This window comes from Mastomys coucha, unplaced genomic scaffold (genome assembly GCF_008632895.1).
Source record: "Mastomys coucha isolate ucsf_1 unplaced genomic scaffold, UCSF_Mcou_1 pScaffold9, whole genome shotgun sequence".
In the NCBI taxonomy this organism is placed as follows: Eukaryota; Metazoa; Chordata; class Mammalia; order Rodentia; family Muridae; genus Mastomys; species Mastomys coucha.
In genome coordinates this window covers 53,390,931-53,415,936 of record NW_022196915.1, presented here as the reverse complement: position 1 = coordinate 53,415,936, position 25,006 = coordinate 53,390,931, and the positions used below count along the sequence as shown (strand labels likewise).

At 44.6% G+C, this 25,006-nt stretch overlaps 1 protein-coding gene across 7 annotated transcripts in view; it reads right to left on the bottom strand.

Annotated features, from left to right (window-relative positions):
- Positions 1–7,236: 7,236 nt before the first annotated feature.
- Adra1a (adrenoceptor alpha 1A) overlaps positions 7,237–25,006 on the bottom strand; it is a 95,909-nt gene continuing 78,139 nt past the window's right edge. For 2 of the 7 annotated variants that reach the window (XM_031361497.1, XM_031361499.1), the window contains exon 3: positions 8,344–21,142. In XM_031361497.1, the coding sequence (XP_031217357.1) occupies positions 20,625–21,142 (518 nt within the window). In that variant the 3' untranslated portion in view covers positions 8,344–20,624. Of the gene's footprint in view, positions 8,004–8,343; positions 21,143–25,006 lie in introns of those variants that run through there. The other 5 variants (XM_031361502.1, XM_031361498.1, XM_031361500.1 and 2 more) reach the window with 5 other exon arrangements.

Below are 25,006 nucleotides of genomic sequence, written 5' to 3'. Positions count from 1 at the left end.
GACCAAAATGTGGACATTTCATTCCTTCTTAAAAAGGGGAACAAAATACCCACAGAAGGAGTTGCAGATGCTAACTATGGAGCAGAGACTGAAGGAAGGACAAGCCAGCCTAATATAGTTATCTCCTGAGAGGTTCTGACAGTACCTGACTAACACAGATGTAGAAGCTCACAGCCATCCATTGAACTGAGTACAGGGTCCCCAGTGAAGGAGTTAGAGAAAGGACCAAAGGAGTTGAAGGGTTTGCAGCCCCTTAGGACGAACAGCAATATGAACTAACTAGTACCCTCGGAGCTCCCAGGGTCTCAACCACCAACCAAGGACTGTACATGGAGGGGTCTGATTGTTCTGGCAGCATGTGTATATTAGAGGATTGCAAAGTCGATCATCAATGGGAGGAGAGGCCCTTGGCCCTGTGAAGGTTCTGTGCCCCAGTGTAGGGGAATGCCAGGGCCAATAAGTGGGAGAGGATGGGGTGGCAAGCATGGGGAGGGGGGAGGCAACAGGGGTTTGTTCTTGTTGTTTTTATTTGTTTTTTGGTGGGGAAACTGGGAAAAGGAGAAATCATATGACATGTAAATAAAGAAAACATCTAATAAAAAAACAAAAAACAAAAAACAAAACAAAACAAAAACCAAAAAAAAAAAAAAAAAGAAGGGAACAGAAGGAATCCTGAGTGCCAGTCCCCTTCTCTGCCATCTGCTATTAACCCCTCACGTCCTGGGGCTGTAAACAGTCAGTCCTTCTGCTTCCTTCAAGCTTTTCTAATAGTCAACAGTCTCCAAGGAAGCATCTTGCTGATGCTGGCTGTGTTTGGTAACCAACTTTTGTCTTTGTTTCTCCTTTCATCTCTAGTAGACTTCTATAAAGCCAGATTCTTCAGAGGCTGTGCTCTAACACTAGTAGTTAGGCATTGCCTCCCTCCTTTGGGAAATTCTCTGTGGTTGCTGGCCATGGGCCACGAGCCTATGGGAAAGCAAGATGGCTGCCATTCCAGAAGACCATGAATTCTGCTCAGTTTCAGTCCTATCACAGTGGCTCTTAGGATATGTGTGTATGTGAGAACCTGATAGCTGGGGTTTGTTTTTGCCCACAGCAGGCAGTGCCTCCTCCATTTTTCTTTGCTTTGCATAGTGCGCATCAGAGTAAGATTTTACCCAGTAAACATGGCACTGATTTGAAATGTTTGGGGGCTGGAGAAAGGCCTGTTTGTAATCCCAGTGCAGGGGAGGCAGAGCCTGCAGATTCCTGGGGCTCCCTCCCTAATCTGCCTAGTATAACTGGAGGGTTCTAGGGCAGGGAGAGACACTGTCTCAAAAATTCAAGGAGAAATGATGTCCGAAGAATGACACTTTAAGCTAACTTATGGTTTAAACACACATACACACACACACACACACACACACACACACACACACACACACACACCACGAAAAAGGGGAAAAAGCTAAGAAAAAAAAAGCAAGATGAAGGGGGGAAAACAGAAAAATCTGTGTAAAGCATTGACCCAATTTTTCCCAGTGAATTTATTCAGAACAGCTTTTTATAGTGATTTGACCCCTGTGACTTGCATCTGGCTAACAGGATGACAGAGTCATCTGGCCAATGCATTGGCAATGGCCACTTGTGGACTCCATCAGCAGGGGCCCTGGAAGCTTCCCCTCACCCAGAAGGCTCACACTTCTCATTTGAGAAAGAACGGTCTGTGGTCAAGGCTAGTGTTATCTGTGGTCATGAGTAAATAACGGACTTTCAGGGGGCAGCACCACAAATGAATTGGCTCCAAAGGCAATCTCAGAAGAGTTCCAGAAATATTTTGGGCAGTGGCAATACTGTTGAAATAAGTTTATGGCCTTTCAAAATGCTAGAAACTCTAAAATAAGCTCTGAGAGTCTGTTTTGTAGGACTCTTGATATTAAACTGTTGTTTTCTGAAGGGCAGGAGACTGGACTTGGCTTTAACTAGGTGATGTGTTTGTGAAGGCAGAAACACAAGATCTAAGATAACCAGGAACCTCCATCTATTCAGTCACTAGCCTATAAAACACATTGAGGGCAACCAATCAGGAGATCCAGCTCACTCTGCTTTTATAAGGTGATTAAAAAGAGTTGCAGATTTGAATGTGCATAGACCATTTCTGAAGATGTCTAGCATGGAAGCACCATGGCTCACATCTTCCCCTCACTTCAGTATTCTTTAATGAATGCTTCGATGACATCAGCCTGTGTATCAGCCGGTGTATAGGGGCTGCTCAGTAGAAATGTGTTGGATGAATCAGTTATTAAGAATGATGGTTGCCTCTTGAGAACAGGGCAGAAGGCTGATAGAATGGAGCCTTCTCCATTTAAACCTTCAGACAGCTCTTACATGGAGAGAATGGGAAGGATGCTGTCTTAGTCAGGGTTTCTATTCCTGCACAAACATCATGACCAAGAAGCAAGTTGAGGAGGAAAGTGTCTATTCAGCTTACACTTCCACATTGCTGTTCATCACCAAAGGAAGTCAGGACTGGAACTCAAGCAGGTCAGGAAGCAGGAGCTGAGGCAGTGGCCATGGAGGGATGTTACTTACTGGCTTGCTTCCCCTGGCTTGCTCAGCTTGTTTTCTTATAGAACCCAAGACTACCAGCCCAGGGATGGCACCACCCACAATGGGCTAGGCCCTCCCTCCTTGATCACTAATTAAGAAAATGCCTTACAGCTGGATCTCATGGAGGCATTTCCTCAAGGGAGGCTCCTTTCTCTGTGATAACTCCAGCCTGTGTCAAGTTGACACACAAAACCAGCCAGTCCAGATGCTTCTTCTCTCCATGTATCTACACCTTCATGCACAGAGGGGAAGGACCTTAGATCCTTGACTTTCCTCCTGCTCTTTGCCCTTTCAACTTTCCATGCTCCTATACTAATGAGGAAGGTATACTCTGGGTTGTCTTTAAAGACATATTCTTAGTGTATGAATAACCCCCTTCCTTGTTAACATTCCCTCTCAGTTACTCTGTGGTCAGGGCCAGGCTTGTAGAGTAGACTTGACCAAGACTTGCTTGTGGACTGGATGGATGAGGACGTTGGGGTGTTCTTTTGTCTTAGTCTAGGCTGTTAAACTTAAAAAGTATAAACTGGTGGCTTCTACTCATCAGAAAATTGTGGGGGTTGAGCCACCCAGAAGCATAGTGTCAGGGGCCTGCGCTCTGGCTGGTGGATGCTCTTCTGGATGTAATTCCATAAAGCAGAAGAGGTGAGGCACTTTCTGAGGTCATTGATTTTGTGGGTGGGGGGAGTACTCTTGCCACTTTCTTTCTTCTTTCTTATGATTATTCAGACATTCTAAGTGCATTAGTTACTTTGTATGTGGATGGGACAAAATACCTGATTCACAGAACTTAACGAAGGGAAGGCTTATTCTGTCTCACATCTCAAGGGTACAGTCCATCAAGGTGAGGATGTCATGACAGGGGCAGGGGACAGCTGGTCACGTTGTAACCACAGTCAGGAAGTAGAGAGAGATGACTCCCAGCTCATGAATGGCACCACCACATTTAATGTAGCTCATCCCATCTCAATTAACCCAACCAATATTGATGTAGACAAGCCCAGAGGTTTGTGTTTATGGTGGTCCTATCAAGTTAACCATCACAATAATGTTGTATAAGTTAATAAGCGTCACTGGGGCATTTCCAACTGTGCACACCACACTTTGATGGTGTTTACCCACTCTTCATCTTCTAACCCTCTAACCATCTTCTATCTTTGGTTTTCCCTAGGCCACAGGTTCCATGAAAGAGGGCTCTCCTCTCATGACTTAATTTACCTTCCAAATGCTTCATTCATCCTCAAACACATTCACACTGGAAATTAGATTTCTGCACAGAGATTTTGGAAGGATCTGAACATGTAGCCCACAGCATTCTGCAGCCCTGGAAATTTTAGATTCAAGCAAGTCAGATGAGGAAAACCTGGAAGAGCCTGAGCAGCTCAGTAGTGACCCCTGGGATGTGGGACACGACTCTCCTGGGGAATCAATAAAAACTGAATGCCACCAACTCGCATCTGTCTGAGTTTGATTCCTGCAGAAGGGAGCAGTTCAGAGCCCAGTGTGCATCTCAACTCCAACATGATACTGTGTTTAATTGATTAGCTTTCCATGTGCATGAATTTTGTTTTAAGTAAGTGTAGGGATCAGAGTAGAATAATGATCGAGGAGTGAGTATGGAGAGTGGTCTCCCCACCATCTACACAACAGTGATTCTTTGTAAATTCTGTTAGAGGCAATTTACATTTACAAACAGGAGAGATGATAATTGGCCAGCAGAGTGACTTACCGTTAGTTCTCTGTCTGGGAAAACTGGTTCACAGGGTCATTCATTATGCTGGCTAACATCAGAATGGAAAGGGATAGAATGATCTCTTAACATTTTATAACCAAATTCAGTGTGGGTGGGTGTAAGGAGCCTGTGCTATAGAATGCCTCAGACATATATCCCCGAGAAAGTACTCCTTAAGAATGGAGTGTGAAAAAAAAAGACTTGTTCTTCTTTAGAATTTTCTGTTAGTGAGTGTCCATAGTAGTGGGCTTCATAAAGAATCCTTTCAAGTACAATATGTGCTTTGACCATGTTTAACCCCGTAGCCTTCCCTTCTCCTTTTTCTCTTTTCTCTCTGCCCTGACATTCTCTTTGGTCCTTCCCCTAGCCTCCCTCTGCCTTCGTGTTCTATATATGTAAGTGGGCTTATATATCTCTATAAAATCTAGGATCTATAACTGAGAGAAAGCATGTGATAGTTGTTTTCCTGAATGTGGCTTATCTTGCTTACTGTGATGATCTCAAGTTATACCCACTCCCTGGCAAATAACATAGCTCCTTTCTTCACAGTTGAATAGCACTCCATTATATATGTATGTGCATATGTATTTCTACGGTGTTTCCTTCACCCTTTGTTGATGGACACCTCGGCTGACTCTCGACTTGGCTGTTAGTGCTGCCGTGAACAAGGATGCTCACATATCTCTGTGATATGATAATTAAACACCCTTTCTACTCAGAAGTGGTATAGCAGAGCCAAATGGTAGTTCTGCCTTTTGCTTTTTGAAGAATCTCCATGTTGTTTCCCACCTTGGCTTGACTAACTTGCACTGCCATCAGCAATATATAAAGCTTCCTCCTTTCCCACATCTGGACCAGTACTGGCTGTTACAGTTTTCTTCCTGGCAGCTGTTCTGACTATGGATGGAACCTCAGTGTAGTTTTGAGTTTCCATCATCGCTAAGGATTTGAACATTTTTTCATAAGTCTGCTTTTCTTTTCTTTTTTTTCTTTCTTTCTTTCTTTATTTTTTTTCTTTTTTTTTTTTCGAGACAGGGTTTCTCTGTGTAGCCCTGGCTGTCCTGGAACTCACTCTGAGGACCAGGCTGGCCTCAAACTCAGAAATCCGCCTGCCTCTGCCTCCCAAGTGCTGGGATTAAAGGCGTGAGCCACCACACCCGGCAAGTCTGTTTTTCTTAAAACAAGATTTATTTTATAAATATAGATGTTTTGCCTGCATGCATGTCTGCGTACCTCATGTGTTCAGTAGTCACAGAAGCCAAAGGAGGGCTTTGAAGCCCTTGGAACTGGAGCTACAGTCAGTTGTGGGCTGCTGTGTAGGTGCTGGAAACTGAAGCCTGGTTTGTTAGAAGAGCAGACAGTATTTCTACCTGCTGAGCCATCTGTCCAGAACCCACTGCAACAAGCATCTTGGTTATTTGTATTTCATCTTTTGAGGTCTGTTCCTTAGCTCATGATTAGCTTCTTTGTTTTTCTTGGTATTCAGTTTTTTGAGTTCTTTAAATTCTAGATGTTAATGTTGTGTTGGTGGTATTGTTAATAAAGATTTTCTCCCATTCTGTAGTTTGTCTCTTCACTTAATAATTTTTCCCCTGTTGGAAAGTCTTTAATTTCATGCAATCCCACTTGCTGAGCATCCGCAGTTCTTCCCTACATCTATCTGTGGAAATGTTTCCTAACAATTTGAGAGGCCTAGGTCTTAGATACATTTGGAATCTATGCTGTACAGGATAACAGATAGGGATCTATTATGTATGTTTTGGCATCTTTGTAAAGAGCTGGGGTGGCTGTGCTGGGGTGGGTTTGGTGCTGGGTCCTCTACTTGGCTGATTTAGATGTCTGCTTTTGTCCCAGTGCCACGGTGCTTCTGTAAACATGGTTCTGAAAGTATAGCTGTGATAATCTGGGTCTGGCTTTGTTTCTTCTCAAGATCGAATGTTTCTCAAGGGTGTGTGTGTGTATGTTTTGGAATATGTGCATGTTGCATATATGATATGTAACTATATTTTTGGATATTATTACAAGTGGAATATTTTGAAGTTATCATATAGGAAAGCTGCTGGGTTCAGTATGCTGAATTTGTATCGTGATATTTTACTGAAAGGGTTTATCACAGGTTTCTGGTGGGATCTCTAGGTCTCTTGTATACAGCATAGTATCACCTGCCTATAGTAGTATTTGGCTTCTTTCTTTCCTGTTTGTGGTCTTTTATGTCTTTCTCTTATGTTATTTCTCTAATAAGACTTCAGATACTCTGCAGAATGAGAATAGACACCCTGCTCTTGTTTCTAACTTAAGCACTTTCCCCCACAAGTATGTGGCTGTAGGTCTGGCATATAAAGCCTTTGTCATATAGAGGTAAACCCCTTCCACTCATTGCTTTTGTTTCTGTTTCACTTCTAGTTCTTTGAGGTTTTTAATCACGAAGGGGTTTTAGACGTCCTCAAGGACCTTTCTGCATCTGTTGAGATGATCATGCGGTTTCTGCCCTTGCATGTCTTACTCTGATGTATCACATGTATTTGTGCATGTTGAATCATCTCTGTATCACTCGACCAAGCTTCCTTGGTCTTAGTGAATGATCATTTAGAGGGAATGGTGCTTCCGAGGTTCTGACATTGAGGTCAGAAGATAATCTCTGTTGGAGACTCTTCCTCAGACTGGATTGCACACCTCTTTTCCTGATCATTGGCCCCCTCGATATGCCCAGCACACATCTGACTTCTTTTACTTCCTTCTCTTGCTATCTTCCTCTAAGCCTGGTGACCTGGTCGTATTATCTGTGTCTTTGAGTGCAGCCATCATGCACACTGCATGTCCATTCTCCCGTATGCTTTCCTTGCCTCAGCTACCCACCCCATTAGCACCAGCCATACTAATAGCACAGCACAACTGAATAATGAGGGCATTGTGTATTTAGAGAAAGAGGTTTAAAATATTTTATTAGGGAGCACTCATCAATATTGAACAAAGCTTAAATACATGGCATCAATATGTATAGGGGCCATATAGATTTTCATCATAGTGACAGACACATTATGAAACAAATAAGATAAATTTATTTTTCAACAGTGGGCATGATCCATAAATGTTTTAATAACTTATTCATTTGCTTAGTAGTATGTACATTTATTTTCTTGAAAAACAAGAAGAACATAAACAACACGATTGTCTACCATGTCACATCATAAACAAATGGACCTGTAAAAATGCTGTGTAAAAAATTCATAAACACTTACATAACACATGCCAAGGGCATGGAGTCCGTTTAAATGGAATCAAACGCTTCAAAGCCATTGTAGATGTCTGGGTGTGGCCTAGATGCATTAATACACAATGGTGCACACAATTCAAGTACAACAATGCACACACATGGATACATTATTTTCACATGGGAGAGAATTCTCCCTTATAGAGCATAGAGCATATACCAGACTCTTAGCATGATTTACACTTATTGAAGGAAACATGGATCAGCAACTCCACCGACCAAAGACCAAACCTGGAGCTGGTGGGCATAGCTCTCAATCGCTGGGTAGTTAGGAATTGCTGTACCTCCTGGGGATGTTACATATCACAGTTGCCAAGGTTATGGGAGAATAATGGAAGCTAAAACCAGCCAGGCAGCCCACATCTACATCTCTGGCAGCATGGAAGTCTTGTGTTTGTATATTCAGCAGCTCTGAGGAAGAGACAGGCAGAAAAGCTGCATCAGGTCAGCAAGTGTTAGGGTTCACGCTGGAATAGCAGCAGCTTTATTTTATTTACTGAGACACACTTTTCCCTAGACTAAGTCAAGTTGGTAAGCGCCGGCGGGTTCTAAAAGTGTAGTCCAAGTCCTTCGATTTATCTGCTCTTTCCTCCACTTCCTGGGCTGTGTTTAGTTTGTAATGATCACCAAACACCATTGGCTGAACACTTGTCCTGGCAGAACCAGCTACTGCCCCTTCCTCTCTGGCACAGAAGACAACCATCATTGTAGTGATGCATGCAGTTCACTGCTGTATTTTTTTTTTTGCAAGATAAAGCTCCCTTTTCCCCCCTAAATATATTGTACAATGTTTCCTTGCTGTAATAGTTTCTCTACTTTTAATGGCACAGAATTGCCTTTCCTACAATTTCCCTACTAAGCCTTCTCAAGCCTTTGGCTATTCTTTTGGATTAAACACCTCATGTTTGAGGAAATGTACGATAAGAAAGAAATTAGACTTTTTTCTTCTGTACAGTCATCCCAGTATAATGTTGTAGAAAGCTTTGAGAACAAATGAAGGCTACTAGATAACCAATGCTTTTCAATTTTCATCCAGGGCAAACCTGGTGGTCTTACTGGTAAAGTGCCCCTACATTTGCTGTGTACTGGTTTGTCCAGTAAGATTTCCATTGTCTTAAAAGAGAGAGAGAAAGAGATAGAGATAGAGATAGATAGAGATAGATAGATAAATAGACAGAGAGAGAGAGAGGGAGAGAGAGAGAGAGAGAAGGAAAATAGGAGTGGTTGGCCTACAGAACTTGGGGGGGTGAGGTTTGCTGAGTCAAGGGGCTGCCATAGTTAATTGCCTGGCACACTAATGGAGGGACAACCCCTGCCCATATTTGAGATGGGTTAGCCACAGGCCCTTTGCATGGTGTGCTCCTTCCTTCCTTTCTGGAAACAACTTCCTTCATTACCTATTGTCTTTTTCCCTCAGGATCCAAAAAGGTTAATATTTTTGAGAAGCCTGATTTTGTGGTTCATGGGCACTTCCCTCCAAACTCCCACACAGGATCCTACAGAACTATTCGGCTCACAGATTTGCTGATCTGCTACTCCTCCCCTTCATGGACCATGGATGTTCTGAAAGTGAAGACTGTCTCTGTCACTGTGGTTCTCCATCCCTCGAGTCCTAGACAGCCCATACCACATCCCAGATCAGTGATGGCGCCCACAGCTGGATGCAGTGGGAACTTCCTCAGGAAGAAGGTGGGGATCCGTTTTGTGTGCTGGCTTCCCTCTACTTCTATGGATAGGCTAGGGTTTGAGGGACACTAAAGGGACTTCAGTGTTTAGCTGTTTTGTATGTGTGGTGCTGGGGATCAACTCTAGACCATATTCATGCCAGACCACTGAGCCACACCTTCTGCCTTGGGTGTTTAACTTGTAAGAATCCACTGGGGGAAATTATCTAAGCTTGCCTTATAGATGTTGAACTGCTTTTGTCTCAGTGTTGAAGGCCATGACATGACTGAGATTTGTGTCCCTGTGAGATGATGCTTAGACAAGGGACACGTCCACATGTCAGGCAGGACTCAGCATCTCCTGGGGTGATCCCAGAAGGACAGAAGATAATTTGGGGAGATTAGATATCAGTCACAGATAGGTATATGGCTTCTGTAATAGGCATATGTTTCAATAAAAAGCAGGGTAGGTGGACCTTTAGGGAACCCTTCTGTGATTTTTTTTTTAAATGAGCTTTCTTTGTTTTACATTTATTTATTTATTTTACATGTGTGGTGCAGCACATGTATGGAGGTCAGAGAACAACTGCAGTAGTTGGTTCTCTCCTGCCACCATGTGGATCCCAGGGACTGAACTCAGATCTTCAGGCTTGGTGGCAAGTGTTTAGCTGTCTTGCTGGCCCCTATATTCTGCTTTTAGACCACCATCCATGCAATAAAATGCTCTCTTTTCACAGAGTGGTAATTTTTACTCCAAACCCAAAACATCCATTTTTAGAGAGTCAGAAGTTGGCAAAGAGGGTTCCTGGTATTGAGACACATGTCCCCCGTCAGTGGGACAGTCTCGTGATGTCCTCCTGACCCTCCGAGGGGTCGTGCTCCAGCTTCCTCTCTCCCAGCACTCAGAGAAACAATCACTTGGGTCAAGGCTCTTCCCTTGGCTCTTTCCATAGCCTCACAGCTGCTCCCTAAAATCCAGCCCTGAAATAGCCATGGGCTGTGTTTATCTGAAGCAGAGTGGAGCCAAGAACCTCAGCTTAGAAGCTGACTTTCCCCTTCTGCTTAGAGCAAATTTGAGATTGGGAGTCGTGAGAGACTGTTGGCAGAGAGAGGGTGGCCAACCTCTGCCAGAGACAGCCTCTCAAATGTGCCAGTCCAGCTCAGCCATGCTTTGTGGTGTGGACCTTCCCATTAAGTCACCTGTCCAGAAGTTCCCAGAGCTCCTTTGAAGGGCCCATGGCAATATCTGAGGAGAACATGGGATCTAAAGCTCACATGACAGGCACTCAATTCCACGCCAACTCCAACTGCCCCTTCTAGTAATTGGGAATGGCTGGTTTGTCTTGTAAACATTTACTTCTGACAGTTGCCAGGCGTTGCTTAGCCCTCATTCCTTAGACAAATTTAAACTGAAGCTCTGTGTCGAATCCTGTCCCTTGTCCTGCAGTCAGAATGCCTTTTCTTTCTTGTGGTATCAGTCCTATAAGCACGTGTGCACCATGCATGTAGTGACTTTCACAGGACCGCTGCGACAATATAAAGCACCTCCCAGTACACTCTGTTGGTAGCTGGGCAAAGCAAAAGCACCCCCTGCCTAGACAGTCCCAGCCTGGTAGAAGCCTTCAAAGCAGGTTAGGGAGTTTGACTTAAAAAATATTAAAGTGGAATTTCCAGGTAAAGGCATCTCTAATCCAAAGAAAATAGCACAGTGGGGGAAGAGCACAGAGAACCAAGCCTGCATCTTAGTTTCAGAGTGTAGTGCCCGGAATGGCATGGCTTGTTTCTGACTTTCTTTCTAATCATACAGAAGTCATCTGTGGATGCTGGTGATACCACAGATAAGCCCGAGGATGGATAAAGGGTAAAGGAAAAACTTACTCTCTCAGTTGTTTGTATGTGGTATGTTCAGGCTTTGCCGGTCCTTATTAGCACTCATTCCACGTAGGGAAGAGCTGGGAGGGGAAATGATACAAACGGGGAGTGTCCCAGTTTGTTGTAGAGGCCCACTATGAGTGGGTTGGTTTATCATCTCATGAGGTGTCTTCCTGAATTCACATCACACCTGCCACCACACCCTCTGTCCCTTTTCCCAGATGAAGACATGGGGCCAGAGAGGCAGCTTGCTCAATCAGGGTCACCGTGAGACAGGAGGCACACTAAAGCCCAGGACTGATGGCCTTGACTATAGCTCTTGATATCAGTTTGGCTTTCCTCCTGTGCTAGGGTCTGGGTGGAGCTGAGTAGGTCAGGGTTCAGCATGCTGAGTCTAGTTCAGGTCCACACGAGAGGGTTTCAGAGCAATAGATGGGTCAAGCCCCAGGCTCCTGTCTCAAACTCCCTGCAGACCTTGCCCCCTCTTCAGATGCCCAAATCTTCATGCCAGCTCTCTGTGAAAAATCTTTCATTTACAATGTGACTATAAAATCTCGTCCCTTAGTATGACATCATTGCAAAGTGTGTTAAAGGGCTTACCTTGGAGCTTGTGTTCTAGAAATGTAGCTATACCTGTGTATGTGTGCAGGCAAGAGAACAACCTCAGGAAATGTCTCTCAAGAGCTGTCTACCTTGTCTTTTAGGTACAATTTCTCACACTTACAGGGAACTCAGTGATTCGACAAGGCCTGCCAGCCCGCGAGCTCTAGGGATCCACCTGTCTGCTCCCTGATGCTGGGAGCTGTGATTCCCTCATTTCCTTTATTTTTTCCTTCTTTCCTGTCAGTTTTCCCTTTTTTTTTTCTTTCATGGCTTCTGGGGATTTCATGATTTCTGGGGATTGAAGTGTTGCAAGGCAAACACTTCACCAGTTGGTTTATCTTCACAGACCTAACAATCTACTTTTTATGACTTAGGCCCTGCTTCTGCACCATCCAAGTCACAGGAAGGAGTGAGATGATCTTGGTGTCTGCAAGCTTGGGATAAGTTCACTAAGGTTGTAACTGAGAGGATGCTGTTGGTAGTTTATCAGATCCAGAGAACACAATTTCTCTTCCTTTACATCTGGTGAGGAAAGCATGCATTTTGATGTGGGCTTTCGAGGCTGAGACAGCATGGTTCTAGCAGACCACCTGCTCTCAGTAGTTAGGGATGAAGGGTGGGTGCAGTAGCCAGCCTAGGAAGGCAGGAGCCAGGCTGGCAGCCAGGGATGGAGGTGAGAGCAAGCAAGGGCTTTACCTTCTAATTCAATTACTCCCCAGTAAGAGTTTCACTCTCAAAAAAAAACAAAAACAAAAACAAAAACAAGTTTGTAGAAAACTGACAATAAATGTTCACTAAGTATCTAAGGTACTTACTTGCAGGACATTTTTTTAATAACCTTCCTATTTTGTCAGCTGGATTTTGGGCCCATGGGCCTACTGTTTGTTAATGTGCCTCATGCCTCTGCTTTTTACAACCACTGTCACTTCTGGTATGACACAGGGACGAGGAAGGGGAGACACTGCATGGTGAGAAGTCATTATCCCATACTCAGATTTTTATCAGAGAGGAGAAAACGACAACAACAACAACAACAACCCAGACACTTTTAGTGGATCCATCAAGACAGAGACCCACACGTCCAGACCTGTTTTGGGGTGGCTTCTGGCTCTGAATGCTTCTGTAGGTTTTGATTCCACAATAAATTTCCTTTTCCTCAGTTCTAGATTGGACGAATGCTAAATACGTCATGACCCTCTAGACAAGGCATTGCACTATGATGGAGATAGTGAGCCCAGGGACATTTCCTGCTTGAGAGGCTCTGGGGTAGGGGCGAGGGCAGGGAACCAAAGCGCGGCTCAGTGTAAGGAAAGCAGAGTGGAGGACACCGTGCTGTGCCTAGATGATCGTCCCTTCTTGACAGGAAGCAGGGCAGAGGAGAAGTCATCACTCTATGCTTATCCCAGTGAGACTGTGGGGACAGTAAATCTCTCTACCACAAGGGCTGGGGTGGATGATGAATCAGAAGTCGAATTTCATGAGAAGGGATGTACACAAGGCAAGGTGCTCAATGGCCCTGAGGAAGGGCAAAGCACATCACTGTGGTCCTGGGAGGTGTGGGAAATAATGAAGGGAAGGGGTCCTCAGGATCTTAAGTGAAATGCCTTTCACCAGGAGTGGCCGTTATGACCTTCGGTCTGGTTATTTTGATAGGTGGGACCTGGGGTAATCGCATGGTTTCCAAGGAGCTCTACTGACCTCGTTCTCAGGACTGAGGCTGCCATTGGTCTTTAACTCTACCTTCTGCCTCACTCCAACTGTGTAGTCAATGGTCTGCCCCACTGGGTGCTGGGGTTCTGCTTTCTTGGGTGCTGACATTTTTTCATGGAGATCAAATGCGCACCTGACCTAGAACCCTGTGCCAGCTTGAGATTCCCCCACAGCTAGTACACAACACTATTAAATTTCTAGAAACTCCAGGTCTCTAACCATTACCCTGGCCCTTCCAAGTTCTCATTGATTTGTTCTCCCAGTCACTTCTCCTCTTCCTCCTGCCTGGCTGGGGGTGAAGGAGCTCTCCTTTCTCAGGGGTGGAGTGTTCCTGTGGGTATACTGAGTGACTGTCCCTGTCCGACAGAGCTTCTGTCAGAGCCCACATAAGATCAGTGTTTATGAGTTACCTCTCAAAATACTCTTGAGTATTAAGAGTTTTAAGATGCATTGAGACAAATACAAGCAAATGCATAATTACTTGCTAAATACATTTTGCAGACAATTAGCATAAAACTTGCCGCGGTGGAGGATAAACATAAAGGGCTGAATCTGAACTTCCTATCCTGGTAAAGGATTATGGATTTAATTTTTTTTTTTTTTTTTTGGCGTGAGAACAAAAGAGAGAGTGTATGGGATCTTGTGAATTGAACTGGATGTCTCCTAAGTTCCCACTTCAATGTGATCTCATGTCTCCTCATAATGTGACTGTATTTGAAGATAGTCTTTAAAGAGCTTATTAAGGTGCAGTGAGGTCATGGGGGACAGATCCTAATGCAATGTGACCAGTGTCCTTGTAAGAAGTAGACATTCTCACAGGGACTTGTGTACACATAGAGGAAAGACCACATGAAAATTCAGGGGGAAGTCAAGGTGCAGTGAAGAAGAAACAACCGCCCAACGCCTTGAGTTTGGACTCCTAGCATCCAGGACAGTAAGGAAACCAGTGAGTGTTGTTGAAGCTGGGCAAGCCTGCAGAATTGGGTAAAAATGCACCCGATAAATGAACATGGGGATATAAAGGCTGAAGCTTCCGGCAAAAACTGGAGCACCCATGAAGATTCTTCAGAGCAGAAGTTTTCCATCAAGTTCAAGGTCAGGGACCAGGAAAATGGCAATCTCCAGTTCCAGGGGCACACAGGATGATGTGTGTTGGGAGGAACAAGGAACGGAGTGTTGGAGAAAACAACAGCCCTGTGGATCATTAGCCGGGGATATGCCTTCTGATGGATTAGTCATCGCTCAAGGTACAGGGGGAACTGAGTTTAATTGATGGGCTCATCAAGGCCTTGAAAGGTTTTAAGGAACTCTTAAGAGGGAAAGTTTATAAGAAAGAAACAAAAGGAAGAGACACAAGATGATGGAGAATCAAAGCTGACTTAGAGAGCATGGGAAAGATGTCCCAAACATGAGAGGTTGAGCAGAAGTTCTTCAGAAACCATTCAAAGCAGCAGCTCAGGGGTAGGGTTAGGTTAGGGTTGGGGTTGGGGTTGGGGTTAGGGTTGGGGTTGGGGTTGGGATTGGGGTTGGGGTCGGGGTCAGTGTCATGGTCAGGGTCAGGGTTAGGGTTAGGGTTGAGGTTAGGGCCAGGGTGGGGTCTGGGTTTGGATCAGAGCTAAGTTTAGGGGTTAGTGTTGGGGTTAGGGTTAGTTTCAGATTGATGTCATGGGGGAAATTACCTACTAAACTTGGATGATTCCTGGTCTCACGGTTGCCTTCTGTTGGCCTGCCTATGCCACAGGACTCAATGGGGAAGTGGCAAGTGCTTCCCTCTGCCACTCCTACCTGCTGGGCAATCATAAATGCTTGCTGCTTTCTGTAACAGCTCATGCAGGTTGGGAACATCTATTTAGTCCAGTGGATACGCTAGTGACCTACTGCTAAAAGCATGCTGTTCACCTACAGCCGTAGTTCAGTAGTATTGGCTCTATAACACAAAATGATGGTGGTTGGATCAGCGATGAAAAATTGTGGCCTATGGGATAAACCTGGAACATACCTCCCTGTCTTTTGAGCTACTAATGTAGGTCTATGTTTTTAAAGGATTGTCCATGGCCTCTTGCCAAAGAGCCAAAACAGAGACCATACAGTTCATCATGTCTAAAATGTTTCCCATCAGCCATTTACAGAAACATTTGGCCAACTCCTGGTATATATAAAACAGGTATTTATTTATTTGCTTTTGGCTTCCTTAGGAACAATCCCCACCCCCATTTGTAACAATGTCTCTTGGAAAAACACATTCTTGACTTCTGAACAGATGAATTCAGAACCCTGCCAGCTCATACATTGGGGACTGTCGTCACCTATCTTTGGTTTCATACCAGGGTGGTGCAGTAAACAGGGGCCTCCCGGGGCTGCCGGTCAGAATGTACCCAATGGCCCACAGGTTCCCTTTGGGGCCTTTGATTCCTAAGGACTTTAGGGTGACAGTCACAGCTGGCTTTGTCCTTACATGTCACCCTATTGAGCAAAGCAAGATTACCCTGACTATTCCGTGGCTTTGTAACAGCTCATCTATGGAGAAAGAACAAAATGGCACGTGTCTGTCTGTTAGCCAAGAAAACCAGAACGGGTGTCCATGGACTACAAGTTCTTCCCAGTTGTTGGCCAGAACAAGAGGGGAGAAGGTCCAGACAGAGCTGGAGTTACAAGCTGGAACTGAAGAAGTTCACTATGAAAGTCAGTGAGTCAAAATACAGGGGGGACATGGAAGCATCACTGATACACATTAAATATGAGTGTGTTCAAGGAAGTCTTTGACTCATAACTTCTATTTCTTCACATACCAAAAGCAGGAAAAAAACCCTCCTTCCTTTTCCTTCTCCCACACAGGAATGAGCCAAGAAAGACTTGATAAGTATGTGGTGACACACATTAAATTAAATTCAGATTGGAATTTGTATCTTAATTCCCTATGACTTTCACATACACCTATTTTACTCAGCCTGTTTCATAGATCAGAATGATCATCATATTCTTTTCTCTAAATGTCGTGTTAAGTTGTGCTAAGACTTTTTTTTTTCTTCACTTAAGTCTGTATTTTCATGGCTTAACAAATCATCACCTCCAGCTTACAGTGAGATAGATGGCTCTGAGTGTGCTCCAGGGACAGCGTGGCAAGAACTCCGAGGCCACAGGAAAGAAAAGGCCATTATTTCCCCCTTTGAAATGAGTAAACCTCCAGTTCCAGGGCAGTGCCTTGCTTATCCTTCGAGGGAAAGCTTTGAGCCACAGCTCTGGTCAATCTTCCCCTTCAATGTTCCCTGCCACTCCTACCACCTTTGTGGGTTTGACAGTGGTGGTTTAAACCATGACATTCGCCTGCAGGGAGCAGGTAAGCCTCTTTCTCAGCTCACTCAGATGCCATAGGGTCTGGGAAACACGAAAGGGATCCTGCCAATGGCACCTTTGCCTGGGGCCAGCATTGTAGGCTGAAATCCTAGCTTGCTTCCCAGCCCAGGTCCCCAACAGTCATGTCCACTCCATCATCCTGCAGGGACCTTGGAGGGCCAGAGGCCACTGTTGCCATGGCTTTTGGAAGACGTGGCCTCAGCCCAGCTCCTCAGCATTAGTTTGGAGGCCCAGAGCAGGTGAGGTGTTCCAACTGGACTCTGTTTGTTGCACGGGTGGTTTCATGGATAAAAGCCCTGGTAGTGTAGAAAAGAGACCATAGTGATAGTGAGTATATCTCATGCCTTCGCATCTGCTACCCCTGTCTTCTCTTGTCTCCCTGGTTTTCGCTTCCCTTTCATCTGCTTGCTTGAATATCCACCTGTTCACATTTCCCTTTGCTGATGAGCCAGTCTCTTCCCTAATTAAGCCAGCAGGCATTCATTGAAGAGGCAGCATCGTATTTTGGCAAGAGGTTGGGGACAGAGCTCTCCCCAGAAGCAATTAGGAATGTTTGTTAGCGGTGATTACGGAGTGGTGATTAACACATGAACAATTACCTGCTCAAGAAAATAGTTCTTAAAATAGTTTCCATTCCTGGGCTTTCACCCGCAAACCTGCAGGTCTAGGTCTTCCTGGTGGTTCATCTAGATAAGGAAGTAAGCTAAGGTGCACAGCTGCCTCCCGATGGCCAGTCTCTGGCTCCCTGGGGACCAGCATTCGGAACCTTCCTCTCCGAGTGGCATCTGTAAAAATTATGTGCCCAGTACATGCCCTGCAATCCCTCGTGGGATGCCTCCAGCCTCTTCCGTTCCTGCTAAGTTGTAAACTAGAAGTTGGAATGTAGGGGAGTGAGAACAAATGTTGCATTTGTTTGTATATTGTTTTTGAAGAGGCATTCTTCCTGAGTGGTCATAGAAACTGTGACTGGCAGTCCAGGAGAGTCAGAAGCCTTGGTGCTCTGGGAAGTGTGTCAGATACAGAGGGATGTCATGCAGAAGCCGTCATAGATGAGGCCATGAAAAGGAGAGCGCTCTGCTCACAATGGATAGCCTGCATTTATTTATTTATTTATCTATCTATCTATTTATTTATTTTTCTGAGACAGAGTCTTGAGTAGTCTAGGCTGGCTCAGACTTACGAAGTATTCAAGGTTGATCTTGAATTCTCGACTGCCCCTGTTTGCACTTTCTGAAAGCTGAGTTTACAGCCGTGAGCCACCACTCAGACTTTAGGTGCTGCTGGGCAAGTATAGGTCAGGCAAGCCCTCCACCAACTGAGCGACATCTGTGATGCCCTGGAGAACTCTTCCAAGCAAAGAGATTCAAGGTCTCTCTTCATACACAGTCTGAATCTAAGATGAAACTCAAAATTTGCTATCATAATGTCGGGTTGATTTTGTGACATAGGGACAATCCAAAAGCAGTCGTTTTGTAGAACACACAGAAGAGGGCATTTTAACTGAGGTTACTCTGGGTAAATTCCTCCAACTCCAAATAGAAGCAGTAAACATGTGAATATAAATATGACAATCATTTGTTTGGCTGCAACTACTTCGGTTTTTGGCACACTCAATGGTACAGACATTTCTGGTGGATGATTAAAATGCAAGTCCACTTTTAAGTCGTTTACCCTATGTTTGACACTATGTTTTGGTGACATTATCAATTTTTATAAAGTTGGTGTTTCTATCTAGTGTCCTGCTGGGGAGTGGAAAAAGCTGTTAGATACTTGCCTCCTTAGAGGGAGAGATGCCAGCAGAGTGTAAGGCAATTGTTTATGGGGAACTTTACAAGGTATGGTTGTCAAGGTTTTATCTGACGACTCATTTTCTAGGTTTTTTTTTTTTTTGGATTAGAAATGACACTAATGATGGCTTCTTAGTGTGCCTAATAAGCTCTCTCACTTTTAACATTTACATTTTATTATCAAGGGACTTAAAGATGATCAGTAACATGGAATGGTACCCTGCTGAAGAAAAGCTAAGCTCCCTCTTCTTGTAAAGATGCCCTTCTATGAGGGGAAAGCATGGCAGAGGATGGGTTTTAGAATTCAGATTTAGAAGGATGATATTCTGAACAGTGAGCCAGGTTTGCATTCTGGAGTTCTCTCCAGATGTCAACACACCCACATCTGTTAGAGCTGTGAAGAGCTTTGCAGAGAACCCAAGAGCCCAGGATCCCAGCCAACTTCTCAGTGGCAGAATCCAAGTTCAGAACACAAGGCTGAGTAATGACCTTGATGGCCAATGAGAAGACAGGATCCAGGAGAAGGTAGAGGAAGCAGGTCATACTCAAAGCTCCAAGACAACCAACCACAATACCCAGAGCCAGTGCATACAAAGCCTCCACAGCAAAGTGGTAGAGATTTGCCCTTAGAAAGGCTGATAGAAAAGAGTTCCGTCTGATGGAATGGAGGAAAGGAAAGGTGGGAAGGCCAGGAGCCTCACTGTGAAGATTTCATGGTAGCTGCAAGCTGCTCTGAAGCTCTTAGGAGAAATTAGGTGAGCAGGGGAAGAAGCTATAAAAAGTATTGGTAGTTGTGATTCTTGTTTGGGCTGGCGCCACAGACATAAACCTTTTTTTTTTTTTTTTTTACAATTTTTATGGTAGAATGGCAAGCATATTTTAGTTTTTACATGTGATTACAATAGGCACCACTTGCAATAATCTGGATTACTAAGAATGCAAGAATTTGGTATACATTAAAACAAAAATAAAATAAAATAAGATAAATAGACCATCTCAGGTTTTGCAAAAAGTAGGAATCAATTTGGGTAATTGTTTGGCAATGAATTAAAGTGTTTGAGGGTAGGCATCAATATGTTTGGAAGCTCAGGTGAGGATGCACCTGGACCCTAAGACTCATTCCTCACGCTACAAATTAACTCCATTCACTACACAGTGGTGAAAGGAGTGGAAGGAAAGGGAATGCCACGCCTGGGTTTCCATTATGGAGTTCTAGAAAAGGTGAGTAGCTTGTCACATCAAAGAGGGTGCAGAATAAGCAGGGCATTAACCTGGTGTTAGTACCCATCCTGTTCCAGCCTCTTGCTCCTTAAGGAAATAAAAGAAGGAGCCTTCCTTCATCAGATCTGGGAACGGCTGTCCCAGGCACACCTTATTCTCTTGATAAAAGCATGCTGTCCTTGGTTAGATCTGATCACACTCCTCAGATCCAAGAGTGGAAGATGCACCCCACTTTCAAATGGGGATATGGAACCAATCAGAGAACAACCACTGGGAAGCCCCTGCCCAGGTTCACCCAAGCTGAGAATACGGTGGCCCAACTTGCTCTAAAAGCACGTTGGCCATTACTTTACACTCCTTTCTGTCTAGATCCCCTCTCCATAAATGTCAAATGTAGTCGCCAGTAGGTTCAGCCTGAAAATAAAATCCCATCCCCTCCATCAAGAAATAGCTCCAAACTTAGAGTGTGTGCTCAAAATATTCACAATGAAATCATCATCCTGTATTTATAGTCTTCTGGATTGTGTATGAGATTTTCTTTCCCATGGTATTTCTTGTTGAAAGGGTCAGTAGTGGAAAGCAGAATCAGAGAACGACTGTGGGTTTGAGCTGAAGGGAAACGGGCCTCCCATCATTTAGAAGCAGTTAGTTAACCCTACATCCTGCCTCTTCCCCTGTGCCCTACCCGCTCGCCTGATAACCTGGCGATAGACCCCTTTCCCCTTCTCCAGATGGTCCCCTTGTTGAACGGCCCTGGCCTTCCGAGTGGGAATATCAGCAGTACCTAGTGTCACCCCTTTTCCTGTGACCTTTCCCATCCTCTAGACTTCCTCCCCGTTTTCACCGAGGGAGATGGTGTGGATCTTAATGGTTGGAACTTGGTGATTTTCTTCAGGGCGTGGGGTCGACGACCCCACACAGCAGCAGACCTGCAAAAAGCTTTTACTTCTCACCCGGGCTGTGGTACAGGCGGATTGGTCCTTCGGCACGGTAATCCTGGCCGATCCCTGGGGCATGGAAGAGAAAAACTTCCATTCACAGACTCCATCTGTCTTGGAGATCTTATAGAAAGTCTCTCCCGAGCCCACCGGGATACGCACCATGTCTCTGTGCTGTCCCTCAAGAGCCTGGCTCGGCGGGTGCAGGGTGTAGCCCAGGGCATGCTTGGAAGACTGCCTTCTGCGAAGACACTGGATTCGCAGGACATTCTGAAAAGCTTTCTTGAACTCCTGGCTGGAACATGGGTATATGATAGGGTTGATGCAACTATTTAGGTACCCGAGCCAAAAAACTATTTTGAAAACGGTTTCCGGAGGCTTGAAATCCGGGAAGAAGGACCCTGAAAGAGAACACAAAGAGTTACACATGTGATTGGCATGTCAAGAGGCCAGTCGGTTAGAACTACAAATAACCCACATATTTTTTACATTTATAAAAAGTTTCAAAAACGCTCAGATGCTAGTGGGTGTCTTACATTGGCTGGTAACTCCTTTACTAGGTTTTCAAAGACCATGTCACACAGATAGGTTTGTACTGGCCTCCTCAGTGGTAGGGAATCATCTATAGGCTTCCTCTCAGCTTTGCAGAGTGCAGCATCACGTTTTGGTCTAAAACACTCAGTTTTGCTTGAGTGATAAAATAAAGTGGGGTACCTTGATAACTCTAGTTGAGGGTGGTAGTGTATGCCTTTAATCCTAGCACTCTGAAGGCAGAGTTTGAGGTCAGCCTGGTCTACAGAGCAAGTCCCAAGACTGGCTAGCCAGGGCTATACAGATAGACCCTGTCTTGAGGAGAGAAAACTATGATTACCTGATCCTATCCTTTGTGAGCACAGGGATCTAGAACACCCAGCCCCCACTCCTTATTTTTCCACCCAACACTTACTAGTTCCTCGAAAAGGCGTTGTATGAGTCTTGCACCCCCCCCCCCCAAAGGATTGTATAAATTATGCATACTCAAAATGTTCCTCTTCACTCTTTTCAGACAGGTTTGAAGGATGACTTCACTGTCCTCTCACCCTGTTTCACATTTCATGCTTGACCCGGTTTTCCTCTTCCCTTGCTTCCTGTAACAGTTCTTTGTCCACTCAGGTAAGTGCCTTTGGGAAAGTTTTATTACCCCCATGGACTTCAGTTTTTCTTTTTGAACAAAGAGGCAGGTGGAATGAAAGTTTTCCTCATGGTCCCACATCTTTTTCCTTTCTTTCAGCCTATGGTCTTTTAGTAGTATTATTTTACTTTATTGTTGGCGAAGCTCACACTGTGCATAGACTGTGTTTGGATAAAATCTGCTCACACTGCCTTCCCTCCAACTCCTCCCTTATCCTCACCACATTCCTCTCACATTCTCATGTGCTCTTCCTATAACTCGTGGCACACGAGTAGTGCTGGCTGTGCACTGGAGCAGGGGCAGCCTATCGGGGCTGCATTCCTGAAGAAGAATAATACTCTTGTCTCTTCTGGCAGTCATCAGCTGCTGAAATATCCTCAGCTAAGGGCAGGGTTTCATGAGCCACCTTCTCTATCCATGCTGGGAAAGACTGTGATCTTTATTTTCTTTCTTTCTCTTCCTTTTGAAGCAGCAGACTCATCAGAGTCAGGTTCCTAACATGCACGCTGGATGCTAATCTTACGGATGACTCCAGTCAACAGTATTCTGAGTTCAATCAGGTACAACTTCCATTCCATAGAAGTCCAAACACAGAACCGTGGGGCAGTTGGTGGGAACATTTATCACAGAGGCACAATTCTTGTCAAATTCAATGAGTCTCAAAGAAATCACACACACGCATACACACACAAAGACTCACACTTGTGCACATGCACACACAAACACAGACACACTCATGTACACAGACACACAGTCACATACACAATATGAGATGACTCTGGAAAACCATGTAGCTGAGGAAGTTTTATACTTTAGGTTCAAAGTTTTTAGTGCTGTCCAATCATTAAAACAAAGGTTAGAGTCACCAATTATGTCTTGAATTAGGCAGTGTGATGAACGTTTTGCATATAATTTAACTATCATTAATAATAGTGTGAGTTATATGACTTCTGGGATGGGGAGATGGCTCAATCAGTAAAACTCTTGCCTGGCAAGCCTGAAGACCTGACTTTTGGTCGTCAGAACTCACATAAAAAAAATACAGATGTGGTGGCACATGCTTATCCCAGCGCTGAGGAGGTAGAGATAGGTAGATCCTTGAAGCTTTCTGGTCAACCAACCTTGCCTACTTGGTGCATTCTAGGTGAGCGAGAGAACTTGTTTCCCATTCCTACACAAAGTGGATAGTGCCTCAGGAACAAGACCTGAAGTTGTCTTCTGATCTTCACACACACACACACACACACACACACACACACACACACACACACACACACACAAGCATATACACACATGTATGCATCTACATATACATATCCACCTTCACATAAGCATGTGCCTACATAACTAGTTACAGACTTAATATGAATAATTCTATTGTAGCAAAACAAAACAAAACAAAACAAACAGAAAACCCAAACACCCTGCCACTTAATAAGGTTGAGTAACGCAACCAAGGTCACTCAGGTAGTCTCTGGCAGGGCTGGGACTTTACATTTAAGTCTAATTTCATGGACTCTTGGGATCTCCTAGACTAACACATTTCTTGGGAAGAGAATGGTATAGATGGCCAGTGAGATGAGTGGTCAGGGAAAAGCTGAATTAGACTCAAGCTCTTTAGACTTCATTTGAGAGCCGAGAAAGCAGTCTCTGCTAACATGATGAGTGGCTTTGTGCAAATACGGTCTATTCTTGGGGAAAATTCACTTTGCATTCCAATGCCTATATATTTTCCAATACTTCTCTCTCATGGTGACGGCAATGTGATTAAGGCAACTCATTTTTACAAACCTCTGCCTTTTCCTGGGCTTAATGACTGAGGGAAGCAGAGATGAACTGGGTATGACAAAATCCACCTCATCTGAAGACTTCATTACAAACAAATCAGCTAGACAGGGGGAGGTATTTTCCTTATTTGAAGAATTTTCAGCTAACAGCAGCAACAACATAGCTCATATGCCCTCTGAACATGAAGCTATTAAAGTGATTTGAGAGGTTCCTTTGAGGATCCTGTTTCTGCTTAGAGTCCAGGTTGGCACTCATAAATCTCACCCCTCCCTTTCGCTCCTCAATTTCTGAGCCCCTCTCTCCTCCCTGACCCTGCTTCCTTAATCTTGCATCTAGCTGACCCAAGGCTAATTTCACGTGCTCTCTTCCCATGGTCTACATGCTGTGTCCATACTGTCATCAGGAAGTGGAGGTCTTTTGTTTTGACACCTACCATTCAGAACATCCCATTTGTTTTTCCTGTAGTTGAGGTATAGGGTAAGAAAAGGAGCTAGTTTTAAAAAGAAACATGTTAAGATTTGGATGTAAGATAGTCTCCAGCCTCAATTCTAAAGGGAGATTTTCTTTTTAATCTAAGAACATCTCTGAATATTGGCTGTTCAAACAGGGAGTGGGGGATACTTCCAGGCCAAAGACAGCCCCATTTAGGGCCAGGTTCATATATGGGAGTAGCTGGGGGAGAAGTACAGAGGGTCAAGAATTTGAAAGGAAGAGAGTAGAAGTGGGGGAGGGGGAATTGGGGGTAGCCACTAGAAAGTCTCAGATGCAAGGGACCCAAGAGGTTCCCAGGACCCAACAGGGAAGACATTAGTTGAAATACCCAACAAAGGGGAGATAGAACCTATAGAGACCATATCCAGTGGATAGGCATCCCCCCCCCGTTGAGGGATGGGGTCACCCACCCACCTCAAAAATAATCCAGAATTCCTCCTGTCAAAAGAAAGTACAGGGACAAAGAGTGGAGCAGAGGCTGAAAGGAAGGCCATCCAAAGACTGTCCCATGTAGGGATCCATCCCATCTGCAGACACCAAACCCAGACACTGTTGTTGATGTCAAGAAGTACTTGCTGACAGGAGCCTGGTAGAGCTGTCCCCTGAGAGGCTCTCCCAGAGCCTGACCAATAACAGATGTGGATGCACACAGCCAAACATCTGACTAAGTGTGGGGACCCCAATGGAGAAATTAGGGCAAGGACTGAAGGAACAGAAGGGGTTTGCAACCCCGTAGGAAGAACAACAATATCAACCAACCAGACTCCAAAGCTTCCAGGGACTAAACCACCAACCAAAGAGTACACACAGGCGG